Below are 22998 nucleotides of genomic sequence, written 5' to 3'. Positions count from 1 at the left end.
CACCCAGGAAGAAGCAAGCTTAGGTGGATTCTCTTGATCCCGGGGGTTTTGGGAAAGACCCCTAAAATAACTATCTTTTTTTTTTTTTTTTTAAAATCACACTGGAATGATAAATCCAGCACAATTTTGCAAGTCGCTTCCTTGCTGGATTTTATGTTTCTTGCTCAAGGAGCTTTCCTGCAAAACCCACCGTGCAGACTTTGCATTTTAAACCCATCTCAGCCTTTCCTCAGAGAAATAATAATAATAATAATAATAATAATAATAATAATAATAATAGTAATAGTAATAGTAATTGTAATTGTAATTGTAATTGTAATTGTAATTGTAATGATTGTAATTGGAGCCCTTGGAGCAATACCCAAGGGGCTACCCCGCTATTTAGAAATTCTAAGTTTGCCGGACTTGAACATTTTGACTCTACAAAAAACCACCTTACTCGGAACAGCTTACATCCTCCGACGATACCTTAACAGTTCCTAGGTCCTTGGTTAGGACTCGAGCTGCTGAGCTATTAACCAGCCTCAAAGGCTGTGAATCCCACTAAAGATTAAATCATCATCATCATCATCATCATCATCATGTCCTAGCCAATTCAAGAGTCCAGCTGTTCATCTCCTAGAAATCGGTAATCATCAACGTCATCATCTTTTAACGACCCCATAATCCCTGGCGGGGTGGAGTCCGGGCAACTGAATGGAGCTAGCGGAGTGTTTTAATGGCCGGATGCCTTTCCTGTTGCCAGTGCAGAGTTTTGTTCAGCAGATATACCGTATTCTCAGTGTCCCCAGAGAGAGAAATATCTGCCTCTACCTAGGATCGAACTCACAGCCTCCTGATTTTGAGGGCGAGAGCACCACCTCTAAGCCACCGTACCACTCCTCCTAGGAATCGGTAATCCTTCCCACAAAATTGAAATAACTTTTCCATTTCATTGTAGTGTGTTGTGTGTGTTTTCCATCCCTATGGAGGATGAATGGACGGATGGGCCAAGGATGGTGGAGCCTGGATAGCTCTGCAGACTAAGCACTGTAATTTAACACCAGCTGTCTGCAATTAAAGTAAGTTCGAATCTCACCAGGCTCAAGATTGACTCAGCCTTCCATCCTTTCTAAGGTAGGTAAATTGAAGACCCAGTTTGTGGGGGCAATAAACTGACTTCGTATAAAATATACAAGTATGAAGGCTATTGCTTAACGCACTGTAAGCCGCCCTGAGTCTCCAGAGAAGGGCGGCATATAAATAAATAATAATAAAAAAAAACCAGCTAACAATAACGACTTTTTGGAGGAAGCAACTTACCAGTCAGGAAGCTCTTCATCACATCGCTGTTGGCCAGCTTCAAGGCCGTCTGCCCCGAATAGGTGGCCAGGGTCGGGTCAGCACCGTAGGAGAGGAGCAACCACAAAATCTTCAGGTTGTCATTTGCGACGGCATCGTGGACAGGCCTGGTGGTGGGGGAGAAAACTTTTAAATAAATTTCGTCGTCTCCACTTCCTGGAACAGGCCGAATATTTTGCACATCTCCAGGTCTCAGAGTATTACCGGCTCCTTGGTTCCTTCCGGCTACCATTTCAGAACAATCTGGAACTGAACACACTCAAAACCGTAGAAATGGTGGGGGACTTTAGGAGAAACCCCTCCCATACTATCATCTCTTACAATACTAGACAACACAGTATCAACAGTAGACACCTTCAAATTTCTAGGTTCTACCATATCTCAAGATCTGAAATGGACACCTAACATCAAAAACGTCATCAAAAAAGCTCAACAAAGAATGTTCTTTCTGGGCCAACTCAGGAAGCTCAAACTGCCCAAAAAACAGTTGATTCAGTTCTACAGAGGAATTATTGAGTCTGTCATCTGCACCTCCATAACTGTCTGGTTTGGCTCTGCAACCCAATAAGACAGACACAGACTTCAGCGGATAAGTAGAACTGCAGAAAAAACAATGGCTACCAACCTGCCTTCCATTGAGGACCTGTATACTGCACGAGTCAAAAAGGGGGCTGTGAAAATATCTACAGACCCCTCAAATCCTGGACATAAACTGTTTCAACTCCTACCCTCAACGTATCTTTTCTTTTTGTGTACACTGAGAGCCTATGCACCAAAGACAAGTTCCTTGTGTGTCCAATCACACTTGGCCAATAAAGAATTCTATCTATCTATCTCCCTCTCCCCCCCACCCCATGGCCCCATATCCTCAGCTTCCCCAGGAGGATCCCGACTTGCCTGGTGCCATCTTGTGCGCTGCAGTTCACGTTGGCCCCGTGTTCCAGCAATGTCTGCAGGATGTCTACCCAGCCCCGAGCGCAGGCCTCGTGAAGAGCGGTGTACCCGGCATTGTCTCGGTGGTTGACGTCGTTGTTCGGCTTCTGCAGGCAGTACATCACCACGTCCTGCAAAAGGGAGTTGGCTCGCGGTTGGTCCAGGGACGTGCTCGACTCCCGCATATCGGGATGAGAATTTCCACGGCGAAGCTAGGGGGCGGTTAAGGGAACCCCCACCTGATTTTATGACTTTTTTTTTTTTTTTTTTTTTTTTGCAATGGTGGCTGGAAATGAAATCACGGCAGTTGTTAAGCAAATCGCACGGTTATTAAGCGAATCACACGGTTATTAAGTGAATCCACTTCCCCGATTGGCTTGGCTTGTTGGAAGCTGGCTGGGAAGGTTGCAAATAGTCATTACGTGACAGAAGAGGAGAGGAGAGGAGAGGAGAGGAGAGGAGAGGAGAGGAGAGGAGAGGAGAGAATAATAATGGAGTAGGGTAGAATAGAATAGAATTATGGCATAGAGTAGAGTAGAGTAGAATAGGATTATGGAGTAGAGTAAAGTAGAGTGGAGTGGAATGGAATAGAATTATGGAAAAGAGAAGAGAGAAGAGGAGAAGAGTAGAGTAGAGTAGAGTAGAGTACAGTAGAGTAGAGTAGAGTAGAGTAGAGTAGAATAGAATAAATAGAATAGAATAGAACAGAATAGAATAGAATAGAATAGAATAGAATTATGGCATAGAGTAGAGTAGAGTAGAATAAGATTATGGAGTAGAGTAGAGTAAAGTAGAGTAAAGTAGAGTGGAGTGGAATGGAATGGAATGGAGTAGAATTATGGAAAAAAGAAGAGAAGGGAAGGGGAGGGGAGGGGAGGGGAGAGGAGAGGAGAGGAGAGGAGAGGAGAGGAGAGGAGAGGAGAGGAGAGGAGAGGAGAGGAGAGGAGAGGAGAGGAGAGAATAATAATGGAGTAGGGTAGAATAGAATAGAATTATGGCATAGAGTAGAGTAGAGTAGAATAGGATTATGGAGTAGAGTAAAGTAGAGTGGAGTGGAATGGAATAGAATTATGGAAAAGAGAAGAGAGAAGAGGAGAAGAGTAGAGTAGAGTAGAGTAGAGTAGAGTAGAGTAGAATAGAATAGAATAGAATAGAATAAATAGAATAGAATAGAATAGAATAGAATAGAATAGAATAGAATAGAATAGAATAGAATAGAATTATGGCATAGAGTAGAGTAGAGTAGAATAGGATTATGGAGTAGAGTAAAGTAGAGTGGAGTGGAATGGAATAGAATTATGGAAAAGAGAAGAGAGAAGAGGAGAAGAGTAGAGTAGAGTAGAGTAGAGTAGAGTAGAGTAGAGTAGAATAGAATAGAATAGAATAGAATAAATAGAATAGAATAGAATAGAATAGAATAGAATAGAATAGAATAGAATAGAATAGAATAGAATTATGGCATAGAGTAGAGTAGAGTAGAATAAGATTATGGAGTAGAGTAGAGTAAAGTAGAGTAAAGTAGAGTGGAGTGGAATGGAATGGAATGGAGTAGAATTATGGAAAAAAGAAGAGAAGGGGAGGGGAGGGGAGGGGAGAGGAGAGGAGAGGAGAGGAGAGGAGAGGAGAGGAGAGGAGAGGAGAGGAGAGGAGAGGAGAGGAGAGGAGAGGAGAGGAGAATAATAATGAAGTAGAGTAGAATAAAATTATGGCATAGAGTAGAGTAGAGTAGAATAGGATTGTAGAGTAGTGGAGTGGAATGGAATGGAATGGAATAGAATTATGGAGTAGAGTAGAGTACAGTAGAGTAGAGAAGAGTAGAGAAGAGCTGGAAGGGACCTTGGAGGTCTTCTAGTCCAGCCCCCTGCTCAAGCAGGAGAACTTATACACTCTCAGACAAGTGACTGTCCAGTATCTTCTTAAAAACCTCCAGTGATGTCTGAAGGCAAGCTGTTCCCCTGGTTAATTGTCCTCATTGTTAGGAGGCCGCGACGACCTCCTGCAGCCCTCTGCCAGCAAAAACGGAGCGCAGGAGGCCTTGCGCAGCCACCCCACGCCTGACCCCGGGCTCCGTTTTCGTTGGCAGAGGGCTACCAAAACAAACTAAAAACCAAACAAAAGGAGAAACGTTTCCCCTCTTGCAATTTGAGCATCCAAGAAGGTGCAGGAAAGGAGCAAGGGAAAGAGGAAAGACAAAGAAAAAGAAGGGAAGGTGGGAAGAGAGCAAAGAAGGAAAAAGAAGGAAAGAGAGGAAGGAAGAAGAAAGGGGAATGAAGAAGAAAGGAGAATGAAGAGGAAAGGAAAAAAGAAAAGGAAGGAAGGAAGGAAGATTATAATGAGAGTGAGGAAGGGTCTGAGGGAAGTTCTGCCTTAGCACTTAGCCACCAAAGGTGCCCCCCCCCCCGACACGAGTGACATCGAGCTGGCCACGTCCACCCCGGCCCACCGAGGTCAAACACAACCCTGATGCGGCCCTCAATGAAATCGAGTTCGACCCCCCTGCTCTATAGCATTACCCCCAAAACTGTACTCGCCTTATACCCAAGCCGGGCCGCTCTCTGCAGCAACGTTTCCCCGGCGTTCTTGTTCACGATCAGACGTCGAGCTTCGGGGGGCACGGGTGGACTTGCGGGGGTCTCGGGGGTCCTCTCCATGCTGTGCTGCCGAACTTTGCCAAACGGGCTGGGTTCCCGGGACTTCTTTGGAGAGCGGGACTTGGCCTGGGTGCGCGCAAAGACATGGGATTTGGTCAAGGTTAGGGGCAAAGAAGTCAAAAGACGCTTATGTTCAACGGAGGGGGGGGGGAAAGAAAATAGCAGGATGTTGCCTTGTGTGCCCAACAATCCCTTCTGGATAGTCCAGGCAGAATAAATGATGAACCTGAAATAAATTTATGCCAATGTTTGCACTGGATACCGTTTGTTCGCCTTGCTAAGTGGTCACTGCGTTTCAGGGAACCAATTCCCAAGTGCAAATAATAACTTTAATAATATTTTTAATTGCTGTGATATCATTTCTTCTTTCTTTCTTTCTTTTTCTTTCTTTCTTTCTTTCCTTCCTTCCTTTCTTTTTCTTTCTTTCCTTCCTTCCATTCTTTCCTTTCCTCCCTTCCTTCCTCTTCCTCCGTCCCTTTCTCTTTCCTTCCTTCCCTTCCTTTTTTCCTTCCCTTCCTTCCTTCATTCTGTCCATCTTTCTTTCTTTCCTTCCTTTTTTTCTTTCTCTTTCCTTCCTTCCATTCTTTCCTTTCCTCCCTTCCTTCCTCTTCCTCCCTCCCTTTCTTTCCTTCTCTTCTTTCTTTCTTTCTTTCTTTCTTTCTTTCTTTCTTTCTTTCTTTCTTTCTTTCTTTCTTTCTTTCTTCCTTCCTTCCTTCCTTCCTTCCTTCCTTCCTTCCTTCCTTCCTTCCTTCCTTCTTTCTTTCTTTCTTTCTTTCTTTCTTTCTTTCTTTCTTCCTTCCTTCCTTCCTTCCTTCCTTCCTTCCTTCCTTCTTTCTTTCTTTCTTTCTTTCTTTCTTCTTCCTTCCTTCCTTCCTTCCTTCCTTCCTTTCTTTCTTTCTTTCTCTTTCTTTCTTTCTTCCGTCCTTCCTTTCTTCCTTCCCTCCCTCCCTCTCTTTTCTTTGCATGCCATCTTTATTATTTTTTACAAATAACTCAGTGGCAAACATATCCAGCACACTTTCCTCCTATTTTCCCCCACAACAACAACAACAACAACCCTGTGAGGTGGACTGGGCTGAGAGAGAGAGAGAAAGAGGGACTGGCTCAAAGTCACCCAGCTGGCTTTCCTGCCTACGATGGGACAGCCTCCCGCTTCTTAGCCTGGGGCCTTAATCACTAGACCAAGCTGGCTTTCTTCTGGAATGGTTTTATTCTGTATTGATAAGTGTAAAGTAACCTGAAGTATTTGGAAGAACGCCCGTAGAGAAATATAAATGAATAAATATAAATGAGCCTTGGTAGTACAGTGGTCTAAGGCACCCTGTTATTAAGCTGGTTATTAAGACCAGCTGCCTGCAATTACTGCAGGTTCGAATCTCGCCAGGCTCAAGGTTGACTCAGCCTTCCATCCTTTCTAAGGTAGGTAAATTGAGGACCCAGTTGTGGGGGCAATAAGCTGACTTTGTATAAATATACAAAAGGATGAAGGCTATTGCTTAGCGCACTGTAAGCCGCCCTGAGTCTCCGGAGAAGGGCGGCATATAAATCAAATATATATATATATTTGATTTATATTTGAAATATATATATATTTATTCCTTTATTTATTTATATTTATTCCAGTCTCCCATAAGTCTCAGAATAAACAACATAAAATGTCTGACAGGCCTGAAAGTGATGATTGGAGATTTCATCCCACCATGGCCAATTAACATCTTTTATCAACATAGGAAAAACCCTAATTACAAAAATATCACATGTATGTATGTATGTATGTATGTATGTATGTATGTATGTACCCATGAAATGACATCAATGCGCCCGAATCCCCAATTTGGTCATTCTGACCATCCCATTCCAAACACCTCTCCTTTCCCCAAAGATGCTTTTTTTTCAAAAGGCAACTGGATTTTGTTTTTTCCTTGAAGACGTTTTGCTTCTCATCAGTTCAGTTCAGAACCGAAGAAGCTTCACAGACAAACAGCAAAGGTGATTATGAATGGTGACATGACTGGAGAATTTTAACATAACAAAAGGCACAAGGCAAGGTTGTCCCTTATCTCCCCACTGCTTTCCATATTGACTTTAGAGGTATTAGCCAGAAATGTCCGACAAGATAAATGAAATAAAGGGTATGAAAATTAATAAAGAGAAGTATAAGCTACAGGCTTTTGCCGATGACTTGGGTGTTTATTTTCTAAAATAGACCCACAGGAAACGGGGCCTAAATTAATTACAAAGATACAAGAATATGGGGCGGTTGCAGGTTTGAAAATAAACAAAGAGAAAACAAAAATATTGGTTAAATTTTTTACAGATAAACAAAAGAGAGAATGTACAAGAATAATGAATATGCAAATTGTAAAAAAAAAAGTTAAAAACTTAGGGAACCAATTGACAGCAATGTGCCTCAAAGAAACTTCTTGCAAAATGAGCTGAGGTGGGGCAGTGGTTAGGGTGCAGTACTGCAGTTACTTCAGCTGACCGCTAGTTCAGCAGATCAGCGGATCAAATCTCACCGGCTCAAGGTTGACTCAACCTTCCATCCTTCCGAGGTGGGTAAAATGAGGACCCAGATTGTTGGGGGCAATATGCTATTTAGTATACTGTCTTTGGTGTAAGCTGCCCAGAGTCCTCGGAGAGCGGGCGGCATACAAATATGTTAAATAAAATAAAATAAATAAATAAATAAGCGAAACGTCTTCAAGGAAAAACGAAGTCCAACTGCCTTTTGGAAAAAAAGAGCACCTTTGGGACAACCCTGACCTGGATGACCCCGGGAGAATCTTCATAGACCCCTCTCCTTACCTTCCCCTCTTCGCAGAGGCCCGACAGGTGTTTGGTTTTGCATTTGCGTTTCCCGGAAGGTTTCTCCAGTCCTTCTTGCATTGGAGCCACGTCGGAGTGATCCAGGAGGAACCCATTCTGGAAGTCCAGGTGGCCTTGGAGGGATGGAGAGAGCCTGCTCCTCAGGCAGAGCTCAGAGCCTTTGCCCAGTGCTGAGCTTTTGTGCTTTCTGTACCGGAAATCTGCAGGCAAACCACAAAGAGAGAGAGAGAGAGAGAGAGAGAAAGGTTAGAGGCGCCCTCGGAGAAAAGATCCTGCCCTCCAAAATTTGTCTCATAGAGAGAGAGAGAGAGAGAGAGAGGGAGGGAGGGCCAAGAAAACGAAGGGAGCAGCAACGATCAAACACCGGTCTGCCTTTTTTTCAAAATTTGCTCCTTGGGCTCAGAGGCTGACTTGAATAGATGCCCACTTTGGGCGTGAAATAAATCTTAATCTTTGGAAAACCCCAACTGTGTGCTGTGATCTACAGTCCTACATACAGTATACTCTCACTCTCACTCTCACTCTCTCTCTCCCCCTCATATCTATCTCTATATTTCTATATCTCTCTATCTCTCTGTCTGTCTATCATCTATCTATCTATCTATCTATCTATCTATCTATCTATCTATCTATCTATCATCTATCTGTCTGTCTGTCTACTATCTATCTATCTACCTACCTACCTATCTATGTCTGTCTATCATCTATCTATCATATCTATGTCTGTCTATCATCTATCTATCTATCTATCTATCTATCTATCTATCGATCGATCGATCGATCGATCGATCTAATCTGTCTTCTATCTATCTATCTGTCTGTCTGTCTGTCTAATCTACTATCTATCTACCTATCTATGTCTATCATCTATCTATCATATCTATCTATCATCTATCTATCTGTCTATCATCTATCTATCTATCTATCTATCTATCTATCTATCTATCTATCTCTATCTAACATCTATCTTTCTGTCTGTCTATCTGTCTATCTATCTATCTATCTGTCTATCACTGTTGTATCTTATGATTCTTGATTAATGTATTTTTTAATGTACACTGAGAGCTTATGCACCGAAGACAAATTCCTTGTGTCACACTTGGCCAATAAAGAATTCAATTCAATTCAATTCAATTCAATTCAATTCAATTCAATTCAATTCAATTCAATTCAATTCAATTCAAAAAATAGTTAAATTATGGCATACATATGGGTCATGGGCTAAATTTCAGACGTCTGCATTTGGTTGATTTGAAATACTTCAACGTGTTTCACCAATCCCTTTTCCTACCAAGCAGAGTTTTTCCCCCCTAGGTGTTCTACCCCTTTTTATGTTACAGTTCCTCACAGTTACCCGGCTTTCAATCCAATCCAGACTATCTAAGACGGGGATGTCCAATCTTGGCAACTTTTAAGACTTGTGGCCTTCACCTCCCAGAATTCTTCAGCCAGCATGATTTTAAGGGCAAGGGGTAGACTAGACTGCAGCAAAAGACAGCCTGCCCTGCTAAAACATTTTAGATTGGAAAAAAAGCTCTCTCTTCTTTTTGGTGGATTTGCCTTGTACTTTTCTAGTTGTATGATAGAAAATGGGTTTGTATTATTAACTTAAAAGAAGATAGGATAGGATAGGATAGGATAGGATAGGATAGGATAGGATAGAATAGAATAGAATAGAATAGAATAGAATAGAATAACAGAGTTGGAAGGGACCTTAGAGGTCTTCTAGTCCAACCCCCTGCTTAGGCAGGAAACCCTACACCACTTCAGACAAATGGTTATCCAATATCTTCTTAAAAACTTCCAGTGTTGGAGCATTTGCAACTTCTGCAGGCAAGTTGTTCCACTGGTTAATTGTTCTAACTGTCAGGAATTTTTTTCTTAGTTCTAAGTTGCTTGTATTAAGCATCTCCTGCCACCCATCCTGTTTACTTGGGCCGACTTCTATGTCTGCATTCACCAATGGCCAGAGGGGGAAAAAAAAAGAAAGACCATGTGATTCAAAAGCAAAGGATTCTGGGAAAACAGGGAAGCTCCCATCAAGGAAAGGACCGGAAGGAAAGGATGCTAAGAAAAAGGAACTTATTAAAGGCTACCCGAGTCTTGCAAAAATAGAGAGGAGGGAAAAACTACAACCCATAAGTTCCTCAAGGACTCTTTAAGAATTCAGGATCATTTGGCCAAGGGTGATGAGACACACAAGGAATTTGTCTCCAGGGCAGAAGATGGATTTAACAGGTAACAGAGTTGGAAGGGACCTTATAGGTCATCTAGTCCAACCCCCCACCTAAGCAGGAGACCCTACACCATTTCTGACCGATGGCAGTCCAGTCTCTTCTTGAAAGTCTCAAGTGATGAAGCTCCCACAACCTCTGAAGGCAACTTCTGTTCCATGGGTTGATTGCTCTCAATGTCAGAAATTTCCTCCTTATTTCCAGGTTGAATCTTTCCTTGATCAGTTTCCATCCATTGTTCCTTGTCTGGCCTTCAGGGGCTTTGGAGAATAGCTTGTCCCCCTCCTCTCTGTGGCAGCCCCTCAAAAACTGGACATGCTATCATGTCTCCCCTGGTCCTTCTCTTCACCAGACTACCTATGCCCAGTTCCTGTAACCATTCATCATATGTTTTAGTCTCCAGTCCCCTAATCATCTTGGTTGCTCTTCTCTGCACTCTTTCTAGAGTCTCAACATCTTTTTTATAGTGTGGTGACCAAAACTGGATGCAGTACACTAGGTGTGGTCTTACTATAAAGCTTTATAGAGTGGTATTTCATCCCACCCCTTTTCCAGTTTCTGCATAATATCCCTGCGTAATGCACCCTGCATGGATTCTCTGCCCCCCTCCCCCCATCCTTCTCCTCGCAGCCTTTCCCGGCCTCTCCGTCTCCGCTGCAACCTTTCCTGCCTGCGACTGTCGCGGGACTTGTGCGGGAGAAGCCTGCCCCCTGGTGGCTGTTGCAACCGGGAGGCTGCGGGGCCTTCTATTTTTCGAACCGAGCGCAAGCAAGCAACGGCAGAGCCGGGGCCCCGTTTCTGCGGAAGTGGGTTGCCCTGAGCCAATCTCCCTCCCCCCACCCCTCGCCCAAGATCTTTGAAAAGAATAATAATAATAGCAAGGCCACAAGGGAGAGAGAGAAAGAGAGAGAGAGAGAGAGAGAGAGAGAAAATGGGGACTCTTTTTTCCAACTTTTGAAAAGCGTGGCTGGCTGCTTGCTTTTCAATGGCAGGAAGCAGGTCGAGGAGACAGAATGAAATGCTCCAATTTGGAGGGAGGGGGCGGGAGAGAAAGGGAGGGGAGGAGGAGGGGGGGCTACCGTCAATGCTTGGGGGCTGTCGAGGCAGATCGACCTCCGGAGAGGTTCTGCAAAAGGAACTGGGGTGGGCATCTTTGGGGTGCTCAGGCCCAAGGTCGTGTTGCAATCTCCTGCACAGCTGAACCAATACAGGAAACTTGACTTTTTTTTTGTTCTCAAGCTGACCAGGAAAATCTCCCTCGCGCTGCTGCTTCGTAGCTACGAGCGGCCCATCCGTCCCTTGCCTGATCCTCTTATTCCAGCCTGACCAGGAGGCTGGAAGCCTGGGGATGATGGGAGCTGCAATCCAGACCAGATTAGCAGACCAGAGCGACCACCTCGAGATCCCTCCTCTCCCCCCCCTTCCGAGGCCCACCCCTCCCCTTCACCTGCTTTGGATTTCCTCCGCTTATGGCGGCAGCAGCTCAAGTGTTCTCCTTTGTCCCTTTCGATCAGATAGTCTCCGCTTTGGTACTTCCAGCTTTTCTGCCGCCTCCTTTTCTTCCTCTTGACGTGGCTGCTCTCCTCTTCGGCTTCCTTGCGGCTCCAGAGCTGCCTGCTGGCCTCTCCTGGCCAGAGCAGTCCTTGATTCTTACTGGGGTGAAAGAGGCCCCTTTCCGACCGAGAGCGCTCCTTGCAGCCGGAGTGAGGCGAGAGGCGGTGGGACTTCCGTAGCCGGTGATGCTTTGGGGAGAGCTCTTCATCTTCGTCGTTCGCCTCCTCCAACAGCGGCACCATCTCCTGCCCAGCTCCGTCACACTCTCCTAACATGCTGGACGAGCCCCCCGTGGTCCCTGCAGGGAGGAGGAGGAGGAGAAGAAGAAGAAGAAGAAGAAAAGAGGAAAGACCCCCCGTCAGACTGGAAGCGCCCACTACCAAGAAGATCTGAGCTTCGTCACTGCTCCATTCTGGGGTGGCTTCATTTGGCTAAAACTTCATCACTGTTGGTGCTCTCTGAGCTTGCTTTGTTTCCTTGGAGACGTTTCATTACCCAACTAGGTAGCATCATCAGTGTTAGAAGGGAAAGGGGTTTGCTTTCTGTTTAGACACCGGGGGCTTGCCCTGCCAGTGAAGAAACCGCCCATCCTTCTAGCACTGATGATGTTCTCTAGCTGGGTCATGAAATGTCCACAAGGAAATAAACCAAGATCAGAGAACACCAAGGACCCACAGTCCTCCTCTTCCTTCATACACCCCACTCCCTTCTAGCACTGATGATGTTCTCTAGCTGGGTCGTGAAGCGTCTGCAAGAAAACCACCAAGCTCAGAGAGCACCACGGATTTCATAGTTCAATCCTGAGCTACAAATATTCTCTTCTATTGGTACCCTCATCCCTCCCAAATGCACACATGGACTAAAATCTTAGGGGAGGGGAAAAAGAGTGTGTATTTATTTAGAAAATTTATATTGCCGCCCATTTACACATGGTGGCATACAGGAATATAAAAAACATCATATATAAAAAAATAAAACCAATAGAAGAAAATAATCAAATAATAATACATTAATAATATAATAGCCCCACCCCACTACCCTGGCGACAACACATCACACAAGCCATTTAATGGGCTCCATCCCACTCTGGGTTCCCCAGGCCCGCTGGCAGAACCAGATCTTCAGTATGGTTCACTTGAATTCCAACCTGCGGGGAGGAATGTACAGTTCCAAAGCCTGCATTTTCCACTTAAGAACGAAAGATGCTCAAATCAAGTTATTTCTCTGGCTCGCACATCATCCTCAACCGTAATGAGTTTTTGGTTTAGCGTGTTGCGCCGCTGGCTGGGGGATTCTGGGAGTTGAAGTCCACCCATCTTCAAGCTACCAAGGTTGAGAAACACTGATATAGAGGATCAAAACATTTTGCTTTTCAGAAAACACTTGGGGAAGATTCTTCCCCCCCCCCTTTCTTTTGGGGACCAACAAGGCCCTACTACAAAGATTGTCTCCAAGCAAGCAACACCCACCCACCCCCAAGTCAGGGTGACTGGATCATAACCCTGCCCTTCTCCCCCTCCTCCGCAATGGTCACGCTGCTCCCTTACCCCTTGACCCAGTCATCATCTCCTGGCTCAGCCACCAACCTGACTGGCTCCGTGTCCGGCTGCTGAGCACGACGGGGATGAAGTCTCTAAAATTGTTCTTGGCTTTCTTCTCCACGTAAGCTGAAAGAATTAAACATGACTATGAATAAAACGGAATAAAAGCAGCCAGAGGGGCTTCATTTTTGGGAACCCGGGAAGCTCGAATCTTCTCCGCCCCATCCAAAAATCACAAGGAATTCATATTTTAATACAGGAAAATCCAGAAAAGGGAGATCAATACGAAGCCAGAACTTTTCCTCTTGGGTCTAATGCAGTGATGGCTAACTTTTTGCCGTCGCGTGCCAAAAAGCAGGGGGAGCGTTGGGGGGGGGGGTGTTGCGCACACGCATCCCCAAATCCATAATTTAATGTGCCCCACACACCCCCACGCATGCACGCACGAACCCCCCTCCCAAGCTTTTGGCACGCAATGGCACGGTGGGCCCAGTAGGCCCATTTTTCACCCTCCCCAGGCTCCAGAGGCTTTCTAGGAACGCTGTTCCCTTCCCACCAAAGGTGGTCCCTATTTTTCTACCTGCATTTTTTTTACGTGCTTTCGAACTGCTAGGTTGGCAGAAGCTGGGACAAGTAACGGGAGCTCACCCCCGTTGCGCGGCACTAGGGATTCGAACCACTGAACTGCCGACATTTTGATCGACAAGCTCAGCGTCTTAGCCACTGAGCTACCGCGTCCCTCTTATAATACTTTATAACCTAATAAAACTGTATTTGGAGAAACAAAATCACGAGGAAGAGCTTAGGGAGCTCAGAGAGATCCTTCTGGCAACCTACTGAAGAAGCTAACCAGATCTTCCAAGAAGGCTCCTGGGATGGTGGGACAGCCCTGGATGAGAGAGGGAACATCCACTACCCAACTTGAGACCCCCTTACCTTCCTCGCAGCTGTGACCCCGGTGGCCTGGGGACAACTTCCGGCGCTTGCGCTTGGCACGGAGGTTCCCCCGCTCCTTCACGCAGCCCAGCCGGCCATCATCCGTGATCTCATGGAGGCTGCTGTGATGCTTCCGCCACTGTGGATGCGACACAAAGAGACCAGCCTGCGGTTAAGCGTCGTCAAGCTTCTTGCACTGTATTTTTAAATCAGATTGGATTCTTTTGCCCCCTCCCGGATGTTCTTTAGCCACAGGCCGCCCTTGACTTATGGCAGACATGGAGCCCCAAATTTCCATCGCTAAGCGAGACAGTGGTTAAGCCGAGTTTTGCCCCATTTTACGATCTTCCTGGCCACGGTTGTTAAAGCGAGTGACGGGCAGTTGCAAAGTCAGTCCCACGGTTGTAAAATAAATCCCACCTTCTTCGTCCGAAGGTCGCTGAAGTCCTCGGGGAAGCCAGACACACTCGACAGCCGTGTTACTATTTTAACAACTGCAGTGAGTCCCTTAACGACGGTGGCAAGGGAAGTCTCAAAATGGGGCAAAACTTGCCCGAAACATTTCTTGCTTAGCGACACAAATTCTGGGCTCTCGATGGTGGTCGTGAGTTGAGGACTAACCCTGTACACTGTTAATTAAATAACAGCCTGATTTTTCTTCTTTTTAAAGTTGGGCTAAAAGAATAAAATGTAAACAATTGTGGGTGCTCCATCCCTGGAGGTTTTTAAGAAGAGACTGGACAGCCACTTGTCTGAAATGGGATAGGTTCTCCTGCTTGAGCAGAGGGCTGGACTAGAAGTCCTCCAAGGTCCCTTCCAACTCTGTTATTCTATTCTATTCTATTCTATTCTATTCTATTCTATTCTATTCTATTCTATTCTATTCTATTCTATTCTATTATTCTATTCTATTCTATTCTATTCTATTCTATTATTATTTGATTCTTATTCTATTCTACTCCTATTTTATCCCATCCCATCCCATCCCATCCCTATTCTATATTCTATATATTATATTCTATTTTATATTCTATATTCTATTCTAATTCTATAATCTTTATTCTATTCTATTCTATTCTATTCTATTCTATTCTATTCTATTCTATTCTATTTGATTCTTATTCTATTCTACTCCTATTTTATCCCATCCCATCCCATCCCATCCCTATTCTATATTCTATATATTATATTCTATTTTATATTCTATATTCTATTCTAATTCTATAATCTTTATTCTATTTACTCTACTCTACTCTACTCTACTCTACTCTACTCTACTCTACTCTACTCCACTCCACTCCACTCCACTCCACTCCACTCCACTCCACTCCACTCCACTCCACTCCACTCCACTCCATTCTATATTCTTCATTCTATTCTACTCCTATTCTATCCCATCCCATCCCATCCCTATTCTATATACTATATACCAGTGGTCCCCAACCTTTTTATCGCCGCGGCCCGCTGAGCGCGCGCAGGGGTGGGGGCACGGCCCAGGAGCTTTTGCGCACGGCCCATTGCGCACGGCCCAGGAGCCTTTGCGCTGCAGCGTTCATGTCCCCCGGCCGCTGCGCGGCCCGGTGCCAGGTACTCCACGGCCTGGCACCGGTCCGCGGACCGGGGGTTGGGGACCACTGCTATATACTATATACTATATACTATATACTATATACTATATACTATATACTATTCTATATTCTCTATTCTAATTCTCTATTCTAATTCTATTCTATTCTATTCTATTCTATTCTATTCTATTCTATTCTATTCTATTCTATTCTATTCTATTCTATTCTTTCTTTCTTATTCTCATTCTATTTATTCTCATTCTCATTCTACTCCAGCTGAGCGTGCATGGTGACCTATAAATGTAAACCTACCTGCAAGGCTAGCAAGCAAGGAGCACTGTGTCCATTTTTCCTTTAAAACATTGGTGCCAAGCTTCCAAAACCCTTTGCTTCCTTTCTGGCACTGCCATGGCCCCCCTCACCTAGCAAGGATCCCCCACCCTTCAGCTCACTCCCCACCGCACAGGGGCTAGCCCATCCCGCAGGCCCCTAACCCCACTGCTTCTGACTCACTCCCCCTCCCAGAGAATACCCCTGACCTCCTCTTCCGCCCAGCCACGCCACTCTCACCTTCCGGCTGTGCTGATTCTGGCTGCTCGCCTTGCAGGGAGCCCCCAATTCTTCTCCCCCGCGCGACTTCAGCTTCTTGTGGGTTGGCCGGTCCGGCCCTTCGTGATGCCGCTTGGATTTGCAGGGGAAGCCCCCCTCGACTTTGATGTGGGCCATCGCCTTCAGCTTGGCTTTCGGAGGGTCCCTCAAGGTGGCCCCCGCATGCAGGCAGGTGGCCGAGGCAAAGGGGGGTTCGGGCTCCACCCGCTCCTTCTTGATCCGACTGAGGTCCACCTGGTGCACGGGGCAGGCAGGGACCTCGACATTCGGGGGGTTGCGGGAAGCGTCCCCTCGCCGCTCCCGGCACTGTTTCTCGGCAGGAGAGGCCGACTCCGCCGTGACCCGGATGTTTGCCTGGCTGGCTAAGGGCAGGCCGTGGGGCGGATGGGCAGTCAAGAAGGGACTCTTAGCTTTGGGGTCCCCGGAGTGCTTGTGAACACAACCCTCCAGGGGAGTTTCGGGCGGGGGCAGAAGGGCGCTCTCGGCGGCCGAGTCCATCTCTCGTCGCTCGAGCCCCCTCGAGCCCTTTGCCTCAGGCGGGCCGGCTTGGAGAGCTGGTGAGACGCACAAAGGGCTCTCGGTGCTGGGCAGGGCCGCCTTACAGCCTTTGCCCTGGGAGGGAGCTTCGGGGGGCTTCTGGACCACCGGGGTAGCTTCCACCAGCTGCCCAGCAGGGAACGCAGCTGGTTCGCTGGAGCCAGGGGTCTTGGAGGGCCCGACTGGATTGGGGGGCAGCTGTGCCGTCGCCGAGATGCCGATGGAAAGCAAAGTGCCCGGATGGTAATGGGACCACCCGATGGGCAGGAGTTGCGGGCTGGCAGGCTTCCCGTTGAGCGAACACCGAGAGTAAAGGTTTGCTTGGCTGGGGTTCCAGAGGGACAGCTCCTTGGAAGGGCGTAACGGAGGAGCCGGGGTGCGCCTGGTGGGCTCCGCTTGTCCCTCAGACCCACTTTTTTTCCCAGAAGGTAACCCGACACTCCGGGGTTCTCCCTGATCGATAATACAGATGGGCTCCTGCTTTGGAAGATGGCGGGAGTCCCTGCTGCTTAAGTCAGTCCCGGCATCCTTGCTCAACAAGACTGAGGCTGGCACCGGGTTGGCCACCCCCATGTAAGTACCCGGGATGGTGCCAATGAAAGCCGTGGGGTTTTTCACCCACGTGCTTTGCTCTCCGTTGCGCAGGAGTTCCGGGAAGATGACAAAGGGCGAGGCGGCAGCCTGGGCCATGCGCTGGGCTTTGGAGAAGACCGGCGTCAGCAGAGCTTTGCCACTGGGGTGCACCGGGGTCAGCACGGGCATCGGGGGCGTCTTGCGCTGGCTCGGCGGAGGCAGCTTCTGGCGATTGGACTTGGAGGAGAGATCCAGAGGCATCTCGCTGCATTCCGGGGAGGAGACCATCTCACGTTCCAGCTGCGGGGGGGACTTCAGCGGGGAGATGGACGCCAGGACCCCTGCCGCCAGCCGCTCGGGGACTCGGGGCAGCACGGTGGCAGGAACTGAGAGGGGGACAGCACTGGCGCAAGAGGCTGCCAAGGCAGGGGAGCTGGAGACCAGTTCTGGGCCGTTGGCAGGAGGGCCGGAGCCCGGCGTCGCGGGGGTGCTACCGTTTTCTCCGGAAGCCGGAGGGCAGCTTAACTGAGCGGCCTCGACGCAGGCAGCTTTGGGGTCAGGAGCCAAGGGTCTGCCCACAGAGAAAGCATACGGATATGGGTGAAGGCTGGGCAGGCAAGGGTCTTGTTGGAAGGATGATAAAACTGGGAGGGCAAGGGCGGGCGAGACCCCCAGCGTGTTGGAAAGAGGAGGAAGGTAAACCAGCGGCTGGCTGGGGGCGAGGACGGTGGCTCCAGGGGGCAGGGAGAGGGACATTTTTTGCATAGGGGGAGCCTGAGAAGTCGAAAAACAGACGCTCTTCAGGGTGTAGGTGGCGGGAGCCGGAGCCACCGTATTGCAGCTGCTGCTGCTGGTCGCAGTGATGGGGTTGACGGAGGCAGCGGGCACTGGGAGACCCTTCTCTTTTCCCATCTGCTCGCTCTCCAGAGCTTTGGGGCAGAACGGGGTCACCTCCGCAGTCTTCTCTGCAGCAGAGGGTAACAGGCAGTCCAGGCTGCGGCTGCTGCTGTCCAGCTGGGGCAGTTCTGGCTCTTGAAGCTTGCCAGGCTTGGCATCGCTCTCCTTCAAGGCCTTCTGGGCACAGTCTGGCTCGTGAGCCTGCTCCCGGAGTTGGGGGTCGGCTTCTTTCTCCACGGTGCCCTCCGGTTCAAACCCTTCGGCGCCCCCACCGCTTCCTGAAACCGCTGTGATCTCCACCTGCAAAAGGGAAGAAAGAGAAGATCAGGACCGGGGGGACAGTTTGCCCCCCACTTCACGGGGACGAGGGCAGAGGTGAAATTCAGCCAGTTCCTACCAGATTGCGGGGTATTGTAGGGCCGATGCGCGAAACCCCACCTACCCACACGGATGTCATGACGTCCCTTTTTGGGGGATGATTTTTCAGCCTCTGCACACGCACATTTGCAAAACTGATAAGGGAAGGGAAGTGAATTTCACCCCTGGCAGAGGGCATTCCCATCCTCCTTCCCTCTCCACCCCACCCACCCTCTGAACCCCCATCTCACCTTGGAAAAACTGTTGCAGAACTCAGGCGAGCCCAGGTGCTGGGAACTGCTGGTGTCAGATTCTTCATCAGAAAGTGGGGCTCTCCTACAGGAAAAAAAAAAAAAAAAAAAGAAACTTAGAAAAATTATCCAGAGGTGGCGAGGCTGAAGCCACTGATCTGACCGGTGTAGCACATCTGTAGCCAAAGTCACCTCCAGGGCCACCGCCTTCTCTTGAAAGGGGAACCAGTTGGGAAGAAATAGCCTCTCTTGCTAATAGAAGGGAATATTCGTAACTCAGGATTGAAATGAAGGGTCCTTGGAGCTCACTGAGCTTGGTGGTTTTCTCGCAGACGTTTCGCGACCCAACTAGGGAACATCATCAGTGCTAGAAGGGAGTGGGATTTGTGAGGAGGAGGAGGAGGAGGAGGAGGAGGAGGAGGAGGAGGAGGAGGAGGAGGAGGAGGAGGACGACGACTGTGGGATCCCTGGTGCTCTCTAAGCTTGGGCGTTTTCTTGCAGACATTTTGTGACCCAACTAAGTAATATCATCAGTGCTACAAGGTACCAGAGTTTGTGAAGTGAAGAAGGGGGAGGGGGAGGAGGAGGAGGAGAAGGAGAAGGAGGGAGAAAGAGGAGGACGATCTTCCCCAATCTGTAGTTGTTCCCAAACTGGCACCTTTCAGGAGACAGGGAAACCTGTTGGGAGGTTTTCTTAAGAGCAGCTTTCTAATTCAGAATTGTTTAATATAAAAAGAGATTAGGGAGTCCTCAGTACTTTTTGAGCTTGCAAACATTTCATTACCCAATTAGGTAACATCATCAGTGTTAGAAGGGAGTGCGGTTTGTGGAATGGAGAGGGAAAGGGAAGAGGAGGAGAACGAGGAGGAGGAAGAGCCTTGGTGGTGCAGCAGACTAAAGCACTGTTAAGTAACACCAGCTGCCTGCAATTACTGCAAGTTCAAATCTCACCAGGTTCAAGGTTGACTCAGCTTTCCATCCTTTCAAGGTAGGTAAAATGAGGACCCGGATTCTGGGGGCAATAAGCTGACTTTGTATTAAAAAAAAGAAAAAAAAAGAACACCGCTTAGGGTGGGCCGAAAGCCCTACTAAGCAGGTATATACAAAAGTATGAAGGCTATTGCTTAAAGCATTGTAAACCGCCCTGAGTCTCCGGAAAAGGGCGGCATATAAACCGAACCAATAAATACAATAAATAAATAAAGAGGACTATGGGATCCTTGGTGCTCCCTGAGCTTGATAGCCCTCTTTCCGACGTTTCATTACCCAACTAGGTAACCTCATCAATGTACTGGTTTGATATTGAAACCTAATCAGGTAACGAAACATCGGCAAGAAAACCACCAACCTCAGAGGGCACCGAGGACCCCGTAATCTCTTTTATACTAAACCATTCTGAATAGAGAGCCGCTCTTAAGACAGAGCATCCAACAGCTTTCCCAGTCTCCTGAAAAGTGCCAGATTGGGAATTGCAACAGATCGGGGGAAGACCACTTTAAAGTCATTTCAGTCAGCCTGAGCTTCCGTCGCTTGTAAAAAAAAATGGGCCGTAAAATAAAGAAATATATTCCTCAAAAGCTTGACGCACCCTGGAGGGATGCCGGGTGATGCTTTAAACAGACACAGAACTTCCTTTGCCTCCCTCCTGAATATAAAAGTTACTGGCAAAACGCCTTTCGTAAACTCGCGCCGGCCACTTGGGGGTTTCCAAGGTTTAGATCCAATTTTAGAAAGGCTATTTCGTCCATGCGCGCTATTTTGTTCGAAAGGCAGAGATGCTGGCGCATTTTAAAGATTGGAATATTAAATATGACTTTAAGCCACAATGTTCCAAAGATGCTTTTTTCTAATAGGTGCTTTATATTTTTTATTTTTTTTATGGCAACTGGACTATCTTGTTTTTTTCTTTGAAGACGTTTCGCTTCTCATTCAAGAAGCTTCTTCAGTTCTGAGTGGATGGTAGGGAATGGAAGGATTGATGCTCCTTGCAGACAGCTGGTCCTTTGCATCTTTTTAGAGCAAGAGGTCTTCAAACTTGGCAGCTTTAAGACTTGTGGACTTCAATTCCCAGAATTCTCTAGCCAGAATTCCCAGAATTCTCCAGCACACCATAGCATAGCTGGCTGGAGGAGGCTCCGCCCACCCGTCCGGATGTAATGCGTGACTACTGTGCATGGGGGGAGGTGTCGCGTGCAAGCGAAACGAGCGAGCACGCGCGGGGTCATATTTGCGAACCGGCAGGGAAAGTAAGTGAATCCCACCTCTGACGCAAATCCCCCTCCCACCCAAATCTTTTGCAAGCAATGTGAGAGACAGTGTGTGTGTTTGTGTGTGTGTGTGTTTGTGGCATCTCGGTTCACAGATGAATTCAGCGGAATGGGCAATGGGGTTAAAATCTCAAAAGAAGCCGGCATTTCTTCTCCCCGTCTCATCCCCGAAGAGAAACAAGTGCTTTGCAGAATGCTCGCCCCTCGCGTGCGCACACACACACACAGAGACACACACACACACACAAAAATACCCTCTCCCCAAAATATTTTGCAATCAACGAGAGAGAGTGTGTGTGTATGTGGCATCTCGGTTCACAGATGGATTCAGCGGAAACGAGAAGAGGCGGCCATGGGGTTTAAAATCTCGAAAGAGGTCGACATTTCCGTCTCATCCCCAAAGAGAAATACGAGTACTTCGCAGAATGCTCCCCCCGCTTACACACACACACACACACACACACACACCTTTCTTCCTCGAGGCTGCACGTGTGAAGCCGTTCAGCGCCCGTCCAGTTATGCACTCCGCTGTAGAGAGGTGCCGCAGAGATCATGACAGCCGCTCCGCACCGAGCGAACGTCTGCTTCAGTCAGGGGGGCTCCGCCTGGAACGGCAAAAGAAAGACACGACGCCGTGAAGCTCGGGTTCCGGCACCGCCGCCGCCGTCGGATCGGCAGCTCCCAAAGCAAAACGAGGCATATTCTTTGCAACATCCGACCGGCTAGATCAGTGTTTCTCAACCTTGGAAGCTTGAAGATGGGTGGACTTCTTCGAGCTACCAAGGCTGAGAAACACTGGGCTAAATTGAAAATGCTACTCTGCATCCAGAGAAGGCTGGAAGGGGAAACAAATGGAACTGGCCAGGAAGAAATATAAACACAGGTCATCCTCGACTTACGACAGCTTTTAGTGACCGTTCAACGTTAGGAAAAAAAAAATGACTTTAGGTCCGTTCTTCCGAGTTAAGAACAGTTTGTAACATCTCCATGATTGTGTGATCAAAATTCAGACGGCTTGGCAATTATGGTTCATACTTATGACCGTTGCTGTGTCCCAGGAGTCACGGGATCTCTTTTTGCGACCTTCTGACAAAGCAAAGTCAACGGGGGAAGCCAGATTCACTTAACAGCTATGTCCCTAATTTAACAACGGCAAGTGATTCGCTTAACAACGGTGGGCAAGGAAAGTCGTAAAACAGGTTTTCGCTTCACGAAAACGTCGCCCTTAGCAACAGAAACATTGGGACGCAGTGGTGGTCGTAAATCAAGGACTACCCTGAAGGGATCCCGGCTCCTCTGATGCTGAAACAGGCCCTGGGAAATCTGTTCGTTGTTATTTGGACCGCTCATTCTTGAGCCAAAATTCATATTAGGGAAGAAACTACCCAAGGCGGCTCACAGCTCTGCAAGATCCGAGCTGTCAAATCTGCAAATCGGAGCAGTTCTGGGAACAGATTAAAGCCACTTGGTTCTCCCAGGAGGAAGAGCTGGCCCTGCTTCAAGATTCGCAAAGAATTCAGACCCAGGGACAGCCGGCTCGGCTTCCTTCACACATGCTTCTTTCCCTGCCTGGGTATATTCAGTGTTCTGGTTTTAACATGTCCGGAGAGCGCCAGGCTGGGAAATGCTTAAAGACCCGTTTATGGATGTCAGCTTAGAGCTAAGGAGAGAGGCTGGGATAAGCGGGATGATTTTCCTACGTTCAGTCTAGTCTTGCGTATAAAATTTTAAAAAATGACAAAAGAGAGCACCGTCAGCGGTGAAATGTAAATTTTGTTACTACCGGTTCCGTGGGCGTGGCTTGGTGGGGTTTTTTTTAATACGACTGAATGGGCGTGGCCAACTTTTTTTTTTTTTTTAACTTTTAAAACCATTTTTTCTACAACCTCTTCGGCTGAAAAAAATGCTTTTAAAAGCCTC

General features: G+C 47.5%; 1 protein-coding gene across 1 annotated transcript in view; it reads right to left on the bottom strand.

Moving 5' to 3' along the window:
- The window catches only part of BCORL1 (BCL6 corepressor like 1), a 41591-nt gene that overhangs the window by 5173 nt on the left and 13420 nt on the right, over positions 1-22998 (bottom strand). Inside the window, exons 2-11 of the mRNA XM_070951725.1 lie at positions 21547-21683; positions 18812-18896; positions 16158-18503; positions 14020-14158; positions 13129-13209; positions 11436-11840; positions 7734-7954; positions 4806-4991; positions 2239-2405; positions 1303-1448 (exon numbers count right to left, since the gene is read on the bottom strand). Coding sequence (XP_070807826.1) covers positions 1303-1448; positions 2239-2405; positions 4806-4991; positions 7734-7954; positions 11436-11840; positions 13129-13209; positions 14020-14158; positions 16158-18503; positions 18812-18896; positions 21547-21632 — 3862 coding nt within the window. The 5' untranslated portion in view covers positions 21633-21683. The remainder of the gene's footprint in view (positions 1-1302; positions 1449-2238; positions 2406-4805; positions 4992-7733; positions 7955-11435; positions 11841-13128; positions 13210-14019; positions 14159-16157; positions 18504-18811; positions 18897-21546; positions 21684-22998) is intronic.

This window comes from Pituophis catenifer, unplaced genomic scaffold, assembly GCF_029215685.1.
Source record: "Pituophis catenifer annectens isolate HBS135680 unplaced genomic scaffold, rPitCat1.0.hap2 SCAF_11, whole genome shotgun sequence".
Lineage (NCBI taxonomy): Eukaryota > Metazoa > Chordata > Lepidosauria > Squamata > Colubridae > Pituophis > Pituophis catenifer.
This window is presented reverse-complemented; position numbering and strand designations above follow the sequence as displayed.